Source organism: Gallinula chloropus (genome assembly GCF_964237585.1).
Source record: "Gallinula chloropus genome assembly, chromosome: 3".
Lineage (NCBI taxonomy): Eukaryota > Metazoa > Chordata > Aves > Gruiformes > Rallidae > Gallinula > Gallinula chloropus.
In genome coordinates this window covers 16,274,186-16,288,931 of record NC_140087.1, presented here as the reverse complement: position 1 = coordinate 16,288,931, position 14,746 = coordinate 16,274,186, and the positions used below count along the sequence as shown (strand labels likewise).

The following is a 14,746-nucleotide window of genomic DNA, read 5'->3' as shown; positions in this document are numbered from 1 at the left end:
TGAGGCTGCACCAGCAGAGTCTAGAGTTGGACAGTCACCTCCCTGGACTGGCTGGCAGTGCCATGCTTGATGAGCCCCAGGATATGGTTGGCGTATCAGTTCGGTTAACATCTCTTGAGCTTTCCTTCAACACTTCTTAGTCTTTGCACAAAACTAATAGTAGTATATTATTTGAAGAACCAAAACCTAAATGGACATTTTTATAAAGCAGCATAAGCTTATTACCCAGAATTATATCCTTGTGGTGCCCTGCAGCACACTATCCTACTATTACTCTAATGCGATAATATCAACAGTTCCAGAAATGATCTCTACACACAGCTGTGCTACATCATAAAACTAAGTAAAATCTAGATTGTAAAAAGTAAAATGAAAGTTCACAGAGTAATCGGCCAAAAGTCATTTCACATTGGGTCCTAAGTTCCAAAGTTTTAGAAGCTGCCTTCACTACCTATAAATACGTTCTGCATTATCATGCCAAACATACTCCTCCTTCTGAAGTTAGGCAGGCCATTGTTATTTGTTCAACCTATCCCCGTTCCTTGAATTTGGATGTTTACTATAGAGCTATACAGTATGTACTTATTAGCTGTAAAACAAACAACTGCACTAAACAGTAGATGACAGAAATCACACAAAATAGATTCATTGGGAATTCTGAATACAACAACACTTGATTTTCTAGTGGTTTTGAATAAACAACTACAGCTCTGTGTTAGGAAACACGGTATACTAAGTTAGACCTAAAAGCATGCTTTATAGCTGTAAGAGACAGGTCAGTGAAAAACCACCCATCATCCAAGCTAACACTGCTCATACTGCCAAAGTGCGTTAGCAGTTAGCATGTCCTTTTCTATAGGATATATTTAAAGTTTTATTCTATCAGTTCTTCTTTCCTTTATGGGCTTGGTAACATTTCATCTCATTTTGATGTAAATGGAGTACTTTGATTGCACATACTGATAGCTCTTCCCATTAGGAGCAAAACCAACAAGATCCAATCAGCTTCTTTAGTCCATGAAGCAAGTGTAAAAATGAAGGGTGACTCACACCCTTTGACTAGACCAAAAATAAAGATCAGACAAATAGCATCACCTTTTCCCTGACTGTTTTGTGCTTCTGATTTTGGTCATATGGATAGTTATAATGCCTGACTGAACTAAACATACAATCTGAAGCACACAGACAGGAGTTTATGGCTACTTGAAGCAGGATAATACAGCAACCGTAAATCCTCAGCCTCTTCTAGGCAATTTGTTCACCTTATTGGAGAAAGAGAAGAACTCAGAACTGACAGTTCAAAAGTGATTTTTTTGTACATACATAATAACTACTGGTCATGGAAATTCCAACACGAAGCCTACCATTACACAATCAAACCTGATATTAGGATCTGCATTAATTCCTACAAGAAGTACTACAACGCTGAAGTTGCGGCAAAAACACAGCACCACTTTTATAAACAATCATAAATAAAGAAAATGTTGGTGAATCACATACAGAACAGACAAATGCTAGGAAGTAAAGATCTCTGAACTGTGTTATTTGTATCATATCAGCTTACAGGAAATAGCAAAGGAGGAAAAAAAAAATTACCTTACTTCAGCTGGTGGATTTTGTGAGTAAGGATTTGCAGAGCACGCCAAAATCCTGACTACAGCTCCAGGATGGTAGGTTTCCAGAATGTGCACCGCAGTGGGATAAACTGGTTCCTCAAAAGCAAGTTCCACATAGTCCTGGCTGCAGAAGGTGGGTGGTGTCCTCTTGAACGGCAGCCGAGCGCTAGGGCAGTGATCCCACCAGGTCCCGTAAGTTCGAAAGACGGCAGTCTGAGTGAAGTCCCCAGAACTAGGGTACACGTTTGGAATACCTGCTAAATTCCACATGGTGTAGGACATGCTGTTTTCGCTGCCATAGTGAGAGCTGAAATCCAACACTTCTTTGGCATACTGAACTATTTCAACGTTGATAGGTAAGGCTCGGGTGTTTGATTCAATAGCCCTCCGGCTGTTCATTTCTCCTCTCGTCGCTGTCCTAGCTCGGCGCCGAAGGCACATATAGTAAAACATGCTCAGAACTGTTAACATGGGAAACACTGGTGACATCTAGATAGGACTTGGGAGGATGCAAAACGGTCAAGAGTCCTCTATAAGGTGCATTAACTGCTTGTGGTGTTTTGGAAAAGAGCTGATAAAACAGAATGAATAAACGTAATGAGCAGACACAACATGCTCAGAAAGCAAACTGTGCTCTTTCAAATACCCTCTTAAACCAAGTCCTTTACCAACATTAACAAACTATTATAATTTTAAGATAGTTATTTAGTGGAAGCCTACTAAGTGGCTTCCCACTTACTGGGTTTAAAAAGAGAGAAGACTAGGAAGAAACACTAACCCAAACTAGCCCATAAGCAACAAAAAGACCAATGGTTAAATAAAGCATTATTTTCAGGGATTTGTTAAGAGAAAAAAGTCTTGTGCTGATTTATGGAAATGAAATCAGATACGAAATGAAGTCTAGCCCTTGCAGTAAATGACTGTAGAAGAGTATCTGAAGGTACAGCTGAAATGACTGAAGGTACAGCTGAAATGACCTGTAGTGTAGTTTTGAAATACTTAAAATTTATTTTTAAATAAATAGGCACTCGGGTGCCTAGTCAGGCTGCAGCAGGACACAGCTCTACAAAGCCTAAGGTACTTCACTGCTTGTATTTTGCAACAGGATTGCAAATTACCTCAAATTATACCCAAAGTAGTTAAAGCTAGCTCAAGTATATATTATAATCTGGAGAGTAAATACACTCTTCAAACACAGCTCATAGAAAGCTAGACAGCTACTCCAGAAAATTGTATCTTCTAAATTGTTCCCATAATTTGTGAATGGTTTTAAAAGTGAAAAAGAGCTTTGGGCAGTTTAATCTAAACAAACAAAAAAAAATTAATCCACTGGTTCCTATGTCAGAGCACTAGCCTGAAACAGATTCACAAAAATACTGTCTTTACCTTTTGAAGTTGTCCATGACGGCATTCGCCAATGATAGAAGAGTCATCAGCCTCCTGAAGGATGCTCAGAATTCATTAACATCATCTTCCTTTAAGCCAAGCAACAAAGTAAGTCTTCAAAAGAGTCCTGGCATCAGAAGCAGAAGTCCCCATAGAAAACATTTTACTTCTGATAAGAGAAAATATTTTCATTTACGTAACAATTCAGTTAAACACAAAGCATACTAGATCCACATACTGTCAGGACACCTAAAAAATCCACACAAAGCATACTAATAATTAAGAATGGTAATGTGCTTTGCACAGCCTACACCAAATCTAACTGTTAAACAGACAAGCAGGTTTAACAGTTAGAAAAAAGTCAAAGTTAAAATGTCTTTAGTATAGCTTTCTGTTTACAACAGTGAAGAAATACATATAGCTGAATGCTGTTTATGGGCCACAGAAGGGCCGTATCATATTCTCTACTAATAAGGATCCTCTTACGTATGTTTGTCCCATATTTAGCAGCCACTCCATACCTGGGTGATGTAAACTGTTAGGTTTGCCAACAGAGTAACAAAATGCAGCAGGCATTCTCTGATTTCTGCTAGCAGCACACAACACGCTCGGGCAATAACACAGCACCCCAGAATTCACATCCTCCAGTAGTACAAACTGTTTCTCACAAACCTTCAGGTTAACATGCTCATGAGCTTTACTAGGAAAGAATAAAGAGTAATGCCTGTAACCTGTTAAGAGGCCAAAACAGGGAGGACCAAGCATGTCTCAAAATAGAATAAATGTTTCTTCAACAGCCCGTACTGGGTTTGCAGATTAGTTTATCACAGGATACATACTGCAGTAATCACCAACCCGACAGAGGTTACTCCTCTATTGCAGATGACACATCAAGCAACAACCAACATGATGCCTGGCAGACAAACCACACAGTTCCTGTTTGTGATGGGTACAAGGGAGACTATACTTAAAGCTTACATTTCCAAAAACTCTATGAAGCATGGTAAATAATTAAACAGAGACAAATCAGAGTAACTTTTGTATGCCTCTATAGAAATCTACTGTGTGTTTCTTGGGTAAATTGCTTGTTTCCTATATTCTTGTTGCCACACATAGATGTACAAACAACTCGTCATCACGTGAATGTTGCCAGCAAGAAGGCACTAGTGGCAGCAGATAAGGACAGGCTGCACTATTTGACCCTCTTACTCCTGACAGCAAGAAAGTTTACTAACGAAGTGTTCACTTCTCGCTTTCTAGCCTCTTCCATTATTAGCTTTTTGTTTAGTTCCTGTCCTTCATTCAGTTCACATGTTGACATAGCTGTCAACAACATGAATTACTCCTGACAGACGGGAATGCATAAAATGATAATGCCAGATCCAATTCAAGTTCTTCTGGAATGCCAAAACCCAACAATGTCACATTTCCCCAAAACATCCTGTTGAACCATCTTTTAGAAAGCCGCTGGGAAAAAAACCAGCACAACCCTCTATCTCTCCTCCTTAAAAAAAAACAACAACAAAACAAAGCAAAAAACCCCACAAACTGAAATTTGTTATTTTATCTTTTCAGCATGGAGCTGCTCTAAGATGTTAGTGAAGACTACAAAAACATTCTCCTTCTAGATTTTTTTTCCCCTCTTAAAATAATAATTGATTTACAGAATATGTTGATACACATTAAACTTAAACGAACTTGCTGCTGTCAAGCCCTGGAATCACAGGCAGACCAGCAATTACACCAGCTTCTGCCTCAAAATTTTACTGGTTAATGTGGTTGGAAGCCTGCTCCATGGGAATGATGACTTCACAGCTCAACTTAAAGAATCATTTGGTTGAGGTACTCCAAAATCAGGTGTGAATCATGGATCTCCTGCATGCATCCTACACACCTTCACGTCTGCACCACAAACTCCTGGCTTCCTCTGGCCGCAGCTCAGGGTTCTCACAGCGCTGCAGTAACACCCATCTGCACTCCCTGCCAGCCTGACCAAGTGCAACGTAACCTCCAGATGGTTCAGAGCTCTACATTAACCAGCTGGCCAGCATAAGTCAGATCTAACAGAGCAAGTAACTTGAAATCACACTGCAGATTCTCCATTAGCAGAAACATCAATTCGGATCATTCCCACTCTACCAACAACCTGGTGATTTTCGTAAAACCTGTAAAAATTTTACATCCTTGACACTGATGCCACTTTGTCATCTTTGGCTGGCTGACATTGATCAACAGGCTCCAAAATGGATAAGTAAGTGGGAAGAAACTGGGAAGAACACACAGCATTTATAAAATTGTCTTAGTCTGAACAATACAACTGGTGGTAAATATTGCTAATTTAATGCTTTAGAAGCAATAAAGAATTTAGTAGTTTGTAACTAGTAAGAGGAAACAAAACTATTATAAGAGAAGGATAAATAAGCATTAAGACTCCAATACAAAAAAGAGCTCTTCTTCTGGCATTTTAAAAGAAGCAATAGAAATTGTATTGAGTTAGAAGACCAATGAAAAATTGCTAAGGAGGTTAAAGGATAATAAGCTAGTGAAAGAATTACATTAAATACAGATCAGTAGGGCCAGATGATATAGAGATTTTTTTTCAGGAACCACCACGGGTCAAGCTGATTTCCAATTAAGGGGATTTAACTTTGGGAAAAAAAAAAAAAAAAAGATAAAAATGCAGACTCAGGCCTATGCAAAGCATTGAGATAAACAGCTCTGCAGCAGAGCAGCTCATGTACGTGCAAAGTTTCCTCCCCCCAAACTGCTTGATTACTCTTAAGAGATCCATTAGGGCCTATGCAACTACACCTTCCAATCTCTGGCAGCATCTCTGGCCTGCTGCATGTTATTAATTTTCTTTTGTACAGGCATAATTATGCCAAACTGAAGCTTAATAAAGGTTTCTTTTAAACGGATCTTATTCTCCTCCTCCCAGGCAACAGATGCCTTTTATTTGTTTTCTTCCATAACCTTTTTCAGTCAAGAAGCCATTAAATGGACTGAAATGGCACCACCGAACACCAAGGCCTTCAGCAGCCACCGCAGATGAGCGTAGAGGGTGTAAGGGTTTGATTAGAAACATAAAGCAGCACGCTATGACATTGTGGAGTGCTGCCCTATGCCTACACACCCCATTTACACTTCCAGACTGGATCCCCTGCCCAGCCTCTCTCCGGGCTGCCCAAGCTCTGCCCACCCATCTCCTGCCCCACAGAGGCCCATCCCTCTTGGCTTCACAGCTGCCCCTACAGCCAGCGCTGCTGGGGAACCAGATGGGTTCAGCAGCCATGCACCAACCGCTCCTGCAGACAGGTGTAGCTTTCAGTCTGTTTATCCCCCCAAACCAACTCGTTGCCAGTTAACTTGAAGTCAGTGCTGGCTCAAGTCAAGGGGCAAGAAAACTGCAAGAGCCCCAAGTCAGACCAGCTCTAAGTGCCACCAAAATGGAATGTCTAGTTTTGCAAGAGAGACGGGACTCCAGAGAACCAGGTTGGACTAGACCTGGAATAAAACTTCCCTGAGAGAGACGCTGCTTTCTTCCAAATACATTACCGTGCCTCCGATTATTTACCATCTCTCCTATTCATATCACTATTTAATTGACAACTATTTCAATTATATGGGCAAATTCCCTTTTCTATATGATTAAGCCTTCTCCACTTCACGCCATAGATATAGAAAGCCTTCTACAATAATTCACTATTTCCTTCTTTCAAACACAACCAACTTTGATAAATGAAAAGATCTTATGGCTTCTCTACAGATTTCATGGGAAGAGGCAGTAATTAAACTAAATAATCCAAAACCACTAAATAGCTTCTGGTCTCCAGGTAACAGGAGATAGAACAAGGGGAAATGGCACAAAGCTGTGCCAGGGCAGGTTCAGATTAGATGTTAGGAAAAAACATTTCACTGAAAGAGTTGTTGGGGCTGGAACAGGATGCCTAGGGAGAGGGTTGAGTCACCATCCCTGGATGTGTTTAAAAAAAGGGTAGATCAGGATGGGAACAGTTGGACTTTATGATCTTAAAGGTCTTTTCCAACCTTGTGATTCTGTGAACCTATTTTGCCCCTTTGTACATGAAGCTTACACACATAAATCTCTTTTCCAGCTTCCAAGCAACCCATTCTGATTCTTGTACCTATTCATTTGGGTTGTTTTTGCAAATTCTTCTTCCCAGTATTCACAATTTCATCCCATGAAAGCAGAAGCAGGACACACTTAATAGTTATTCACCAACCTGAACACTGAGCAAAGGTGGGAAATAGACAGAAAAATACCAGGGATTGAGGGGATGCAAAGTGAAGGACGTGTGTAAAAACGTAACAAGTAACAGGTATGAGACACAGAAAAGAACATTTTAAAAATTACGTTTTTCATTCCTGAGTTGTCCCTGGCAATGCATGCATAAGATAAGAGTTTGTACTGCTTCAAGAGAAGCAAGTGTTGTATATACAAGTCATGTATACACTGGGTTTGATTTTTTAAACCAGAGAGGTAATAATCCCTCTTTACACCAGTTTTGCTAATCTCACACTTGGGAGTACTGTGCAGAGTTTTCTTTCATTTGACTATAAAAGAAATAGCAACATTGACAAATTACAAAGAATGTATAAATGACAAAACCAATAGATTGCATTATCTCTGAAGAAAGATTAATGCAATTTAATATACGCGTCTTAGATAAAAGATGGTAAATGGAAAATCTCTTAATTATCTTTGCACGTTAATGCACAGCGGGAATAAGGGAACCTTATATTACAGGCGAAAACAGAGTATTTTTACCACAGGTTAGCATCTCTCACTGTTAATTACCTAGATTATACCAACATCTACACTCAACTCGTTCAAACTAGAAGCTAATAGTAATTAAAAATTAATAAGCTCTTACAGCTTACTTTAAACTCAGGCCCCACTTGTTGTGTTTCCTCCTATAATGCGTTCTGGCACTAGACCCAGCCATTTTACCTATTTTCAACTTCTAAATTTATGGTTTTGGGGAAAAATAAAAAAAAAAAGAACACCGCAACAATTCCATCTATTTGAAATCGTGCTCATGCCACTGCCATAAGCATCAAAACATGCAAAATCCAAGCATTTCAGATTACTTCACTGATTGCCCTCCTGCTGGGACGAGAATTCATTGAGCACTTTAGCACTGCAGTATAAAGGCCCCAAATGTTCCTCAGGCATCTGTTGCAAGCTCCAGGTGACCACCCTGCCTTCTGGGGGTTGTCTTCCCATGTAGCCAACACTGCTTTTTGGTATGTGTAACTCATCGGGCAGCCCCTTTTAAAAAGGCGACTCCCTCTCCACAAAGCCTGAAGCCACCAGGGTTGTACCACTTCATTTTGAAACAACTGCCCTTCCAGCTGTGGTGGAGCTCTCCTCCTCACGCCTGGAAGAAAAATAAATACACATCCCCATTCGATGTCACTTCCAGTGAGAAATTCTAGTGCGTTTGTCCTCTCATTTTTCTCTCACAAGTGTTGTACTACCTCTCCATGCAGCCACCCTCTGCCTAGCATGTCCTTGCAGGCCGGCTGCTTCCTCGCTGCACGGGCCACAGCCGTCAGGCCACACACCCACCTGCCTCACACCGCCAGGCGGCACGGGCAGTAACTGACAATTCACGTGAGGCCAAACACAGCCAAGCGCACACCTACCAAAACAAATAAATATTAAAAGCCACTAGTCAAGCTCCTACCCTGTCCTGTCGTGCTGTGAGAAGGCAACTGGGGCGCAAGGTGTAAGCGCGGCAAGTGACAGCACGGCAGCTAACACCCGAGGAGAGCCCAACGCTCCCAGGGCAGCTGATGCCCCTCACCTGGGGTGACGCCCTGCCCCTGCCCTGCCGCCTCTGTCCGCTTCGACGCCCTCTCGGGCGCTCTACCCAGGGGCCCAGGCCCACGGGCACCAGAAGCAGGCGGGATTGCCCAGCACCACCGCTGCTCTTCGCGTCCCCTCTCTGACGCCAGGGCGGCAGCCCGGCCCGGCCCGGCCCCGCCTCCCGCGGCCGGGCGGGCACGCACACACCTGCGGTCGGCCGCACGCACCGCGCAAGACCGGTACTCGGCACCGGACTGCTCCCGGGCCCCGGCGCCGCGATAACCGTCTGCAAGGCCGAGCAGGGGCGCCGAGGGGTCGCCCGGCAGCTGCCTCCCCGCCGAGGCGACCACCCCCCCCACCCCGCCCCCTCGCCCCGGGCCGTGTCCCGAGGGGAGGAGCCCCGGTAGGCAGAGCGGGTCGCCCCCCTCCTTCTCTCCTCTCCCCGCGCCCGCCCCTCCCCCGCCCGAGCGGAGCCGCCACCCTACCCCGTCCGGAGGGCGGAGCAGCCCGGGCCGCACGCCGTCGCGCCAAGCGCCGCCGGAAGCCCCTCGCCGCCGCGGAGGCGGGGCACCGGAGGAAGAGGCGCGGCGGCGGCGGCCCGCCGCGGGGGCGGGGTCGCGGGCTGCGCCTGCCCGCGCCTGAGCGCGGGGCGGGCCGAGGCGGGCGGCAGCGGCGGCTGGGCCACGGGGGGAGCGGCGGGCTGCCCGACGCCGTCCCCGTCTGTAACTGACGGCGAAATCCCGGGAAAGGCGGGTTACTGTTTCCTTGTTGTTTTGAGACTCAGGTGTCGCCGTGCCTCCGCAGCCGCGCCGGGCCGCCCTTGGGAGCCACCTGCCCTCGGCGAGCCCCGGCCCGGTTCCTCCCCAAGCGGCTCACACGTCTCCCCTCAGCCCCACCGCGTCATGCCTTTAACCTGAGCCCCCGGCGTGTCGTGAGGGCAGCCCTGATTTTAATTGATCTTAATGAGCACTTGCTCCAGCGAACTGTGGTGCTTCTGAGGTCTCTGGCTGGCCTGTTGGGAAGGAGTCGTCATATTCTGCTTCCATATCTTTGAATTTTGTATGCGCACCCAAACATTGGCACTTTCGGCTGCCACGTCCAAGGCCATCGCCTGTGAAGGCTGCCAAAACTGCTGTCAGTATGTCTTAACCTCCTCCTCCTGCCCCCAGCGATGCGCCATGCTAGACAATACCCCGGCCTGCTCTCTTACAGTAGAAAACAGCGGTGCTGACTCCAGCTAGGTGGTTAAAGCATAATTCTAAATCCAGAAAACAGTAACCAGTGATTGCTATCAAAGGTACTTTTTGTATAATGCTCTTAATGTAAATTCTGTACGTTTCTAATACATTCCAAATACAGAAATAGAGATTTAGAGTAGGGTGCTTCTCTCTTGCTGTCTGTCGCGCCAGACGGGCCACCACACAGTCTTGTCTTCCACGAGCAGACGTGCCGGCGGGGCAGCCGGTTTGTAGGCAATTCCTATACCTGCGTGCACGTACAGAAATACATCAATAAGATTTTTCATATGCATAAAATGCCACTACACCATTTTAAAATACCCAATTTAATCCCCAACTTTTAAGGCAGTACTTCTACAGAAGAGGAAGGAAGGCCTTTCAGGTTCCAGTGGGCAGAGGTGTAGCGTGCCTCACTGCGTCGACTTCTGTCATAAAGTCAGGTACTAGCTACAGAGTGCTGAGAAAGGTGCTTTCGGTTACCACCTTCCCAGGCAGTTGCCATCTCAACATTTGAATTTGTAATACAAGAAAAAAAAAAATTGGAAATAAGACTGTGAATACATTTTGTGAGTCAGAAAATAAGTTGGGCATGAAGCTGAGTTTTTGTGGTTTATTTTGTTCCTGTTCCTGTTTTCATTTTAAGTTTTGTACGTATGCTATCCTCCCGAATGAAATGAAGAGAGAGGGAACACTAGGAAGACACAATTTACCTAGTCCCTTTAAGATCTAGCTCTAGCATTAAATGTATTAGCCTGAGAACAGCAACCTCAAAGTTTCTGTTTGCTATAAAAAAAAGCAGGCAACTAGTTGAGATATTTGTACAGAGGTCAGTGTTTGGCTAAATCATTCCTGGCCTGTGTTTATTTTAAGACTGCATTGACATTGAGTTCTGCACCAGCACGGAAGATAGGGGAAGTCTTATGAAAGGTTTTCTCTCAGTCTGCTCATCTGCCAGCTCACAGAGGCTGGAATTGCCACAGATTCATCTTAACTTAAATTTAACTTTGTAGAAGTTATGAGTTTGATCTACTCTGCGAGACTTACTCTGTAACCTGTGGGGAGGGATGGATGTGCACCTCCAGGTGATCCAGCCTATCCCATTCACCCCTCTGGCAGGTACCTGAGGTGCACGGAATATACTGATGTTTGGAGGTACAGCTCTCTGTGCTTAGCACAGACCATCCTCAGGCTTTCAGACAGCAAATAGGATGTGCTTGGTACGAACATCTGTACCAAACTAGATGAATTACAGAGCCAACTTCATCATTATTCACAGAGGTTGTCCAATGGCAGGATTTTAACTCTGCAGAGAGACTACTATTTATTGAAGGGGACAGAGGACATTGGGTGACAGTGTCCTTTTTGTCTAGACTGCTGTCTCAAATTCGAGCTACGTGCATTCAAGATGTGCTCCAAATTACTGTCAAATTGTCATTCCATAGCCTTGGTAAAAATGAGTTGATGATCTGTTTCTCTCCAACAGTTATCCACGTCTGGAGCTGACAGATAATTTCCAGTGAGCTATGCCACATAAAGGCTTTATTCATATTTCTGTATACACATCAGCAGTACAACTAAGCTTAGGATATGCTTCAGAAATGGTCCTCTGTGTTGAAGGGAAATACACTGGTAGAACAGCAGGGGAAAACTTGCATTTGTAACGTAAGAGAGACTTACCTTCTGTGTGTTAATCAAACTTTGTAATCACCAAATTCATGTCTTAACAGCATCCTGCATCTCCTTCAGCTTCTGCTCATGGTAAGTGGTGCTATGGCATGCTCATTAGACAGAGATCTTACTGAAGTCAGTAGGATCATTGTTATTTCAAAATTTGGTACAAAGAATGGAAAGGCCATGGAACTGACATGGTTAAATGCAGTTAGGTTATATCTGTACCTATACCAAAGGAAGTGATATGGCTAGTGACATTTCAATTACTGTTGACTCTCAAGATATCTGACTGGGTCATGGATCCATGATCAGGATCTTTAACTCACTCATCACCGCGAGGCACTGTTGTGATGACTGATAAAAATGTTCCAAGGGAAACTTTCCATAGGAGGAGGTAAAGATCCAACCACAACAGCTGTTGTGTCTGGTGGTTGGAGCTCCAAGGTTCTTTTGTGTTCTGCACTCGCAGAAGATGTCCAGATCCACTGTTCCTGGCAAGGTGGTTGTTGAAAAAGCAAAAAAAGTAGCAAAGGGATTTTTAGTGAGAATGAAGAATCTGATGATTAAGCAGTGAAGCTTACCTGAGCTGTAGGTAAAGAGTTCACAGAATTCCTAGGTTGAAAATGACCTTTGAGATCATCAAGTCCAACCATACCCATCCTCTACTAAACCATATCCCTGAGCACCTAATCTACACATCTTTTAAATACATCCAGTGTCAGTGACCCAACCACCCCCCTGGGCAGCCAGTTCCAATACCCAACAACCCTATTGGTGAAGAATATTTTCCTAATGTCTAATCTGAACCTGTCCTGGTGCAGCTTTAGTCCATTCCCCCTCACCCTATCACCTGTTGCTTGGGTGAATAGACCAACACGCATCTCTCAACAACCTCCTTCCAGGTAGTTGTAGGCAGTGATAAGGTCTCCCTTCAGCCTCCTCTTCTCCAGGCTAAACATCTCCAGCTCCCTCAGCTGCTTCTTGTATGATTTGCTCTCCAGCCCCTTCACCAGCTTTGCTGCCCTTCTCTGGATATGGTCCAGGACCTCAATGTCTTTCTTGTAGTGAGGTGCCTAAAACTGAACACAGTACTCGAGGTGCGGCCTCACCCATGCTGAGTACAGGGGTGCAATCACTTCCCTGGACCTTCTGGCCACACTGTTCCTGATACAAGCCAAGATACCATTAGCACTGCACAGGGTTGTTATGTTCCAGGTGCAGGACTCTGCACTTGGCCTTGTTGAACCTCATCCAGTTGATCTCAGCCCATTGATCCAGCCTGTCCAGATCCCTCTGAACAGCCTCCCTACCCTCGGGCAGATGGACACTTCCTCCCAGCATAGCATAACCAAACTAACTCAGGGAACATTTGATCCCTTCATCCAGGTCATTGATAAAGATTACTCAGTGACCTGGAGTTAGGAGACAGCTCCTCCTGAAAGCAGAGTAACTCTTTAGTTTAAAGTTTTGTTGTTGGTTTTTGGTTGGGATTTTTTCTAGGGGGGGAGGGGAGGTTGGTAGGGAGGGCAGGGGGGCTGTGTTGCTATTTCCAGCATCCCGGTTGAGAAAACATTTTGGAAATAAACAAATCATGTGAAAAACTACCTGGCTTGTAAGTCACCAGTTCCTGCTCCCAACAGGAAAGCGATCTGAATTTTCTTACTGCTTTGCAAAGCTTTGTATGTGAAAACGTTACATCAAACCCTAAAAATAACAAAATCATTTTAATCCGTGAGTTACTTTTAATACAACACACTTAGCCAAGTGTTAGCGGCGAAGCAGCGCTGGGTGCGTCTGCATCACACCGTTGCCATTGGTGTGAGTTGTTCTCTCTGGCTTCCTCTGCATCCCAGGATATCAACCCAGCGCAGGAAACATCTCATTGCCTCTCGGGCTGGCATTACTGCTTTTTGATATGTGAAATTACCAATATTCTTTGAAGTGGAAGAGAAAATATACTAAGTCAATGAGACTCCTCACTGAGTAAATTTAAATGTATTTGTAGGTGTTTCCATGAGCCAGGCCTAACAAGTCATTGCTTTCTATGTTGGCTTGAACTATGGGGTTTTTTTTTGTCAGAGGAAATTTTTTATTTCCTGTGATTTTGGTTTTCTTTCCCATGTGACAATATTTTGCATAGCATCTTCTCTCTGCTGTGCTCTCTGAAAACGCCATATTGCATAGCTAATCCCATTGGCTGCTTTTTTACCTTTATCTTCTTGTCTTTTTATTGAAAGATAAAGAGAAGAAGGTGCCACAGTACAAGCATGTGCTTAAATTTTATACACAATTAAATTACTGCCATATTTCATTTGCATCTCTGCTGCTTAGCACTGGTTCTGGGCAGATCACACAGAATTTAGATTACAGATTCGCTGGGGCAAGGGCGTTATCTTGCTATGTCTCCTGTGAAGTACCTAGTATGCAGTAGAAGTTTCGGCTAAGCATTGCCCTTATTGTGGAAGGACCCCTCGTAATTAAGCTTTAAGAAAAAAGCATAAAGAATGAGAAAATCCCAGTTTATCAAAATAGAGTATTACCTGGAGATATCACGGTCAAAAATCTTTCTTCTTTCCTTTTAGTCTTTCTGCAGAAATATGAGCAATAATCCCAAAACCTGAAGAGGTTCTGCTGACTGAAGCCTTCGTGAGGTTTATAATGAGGACTAAGGAATTTGAGATAGTAAAATCTACTGTATACAAGGAGGTTGTTGTGCAAGAATCTTCAGACAGGTTTTAAATCAGAATCCTTTGGCAGCAGCAGTAGGATCCAGTAAGGATAATATGCTAATTTTAACCAGCAATAGGCTTCATATAGGGATCTAAAGAGACAGAGATAGATACAATCTTATTAAGCTTTTGTGTTGACACTGCACAGCTTGTTACTGCATTCAATTGAAATTTAAGAGCGGGAATGTAAAACCCATATAACATTTTAGGGAGATATACAGTAACACTGAAACCTGAATAACAATTGAAAGAATAAGTAGGAAATTCCTTTAG

At 43.7% G+C, this 14,746-nt stretch overlaps 1 protein-coding gene across 1 annotated transcript in view; it reads right to left on the bottom strand.

The window, feature by feature from the left end:
- The window catches only part of FBXL4 (F-box and leucine rich repeat protein 4), a gene marked incomplete at its 5' end in the record, with an annotated part of 56,805 nt that extends 54,700 nt beyond the window's left edge, over window positions 1-2,105 (bottom strand). Inside the window, one exon of the mRNA XM_084261941.1 lies at window positions 1,597-2,105. Within this exon, the coding sequence (XP_084118067.1) occupies window positions 1,597-2,105 (509 nt within the window). The remainder of the gene's footprint in view (window positions 1-1,596) is intronic.
- Between the last annotated feature and the right edge of the window lie 12,641 nt (window positions 2,106-14,746).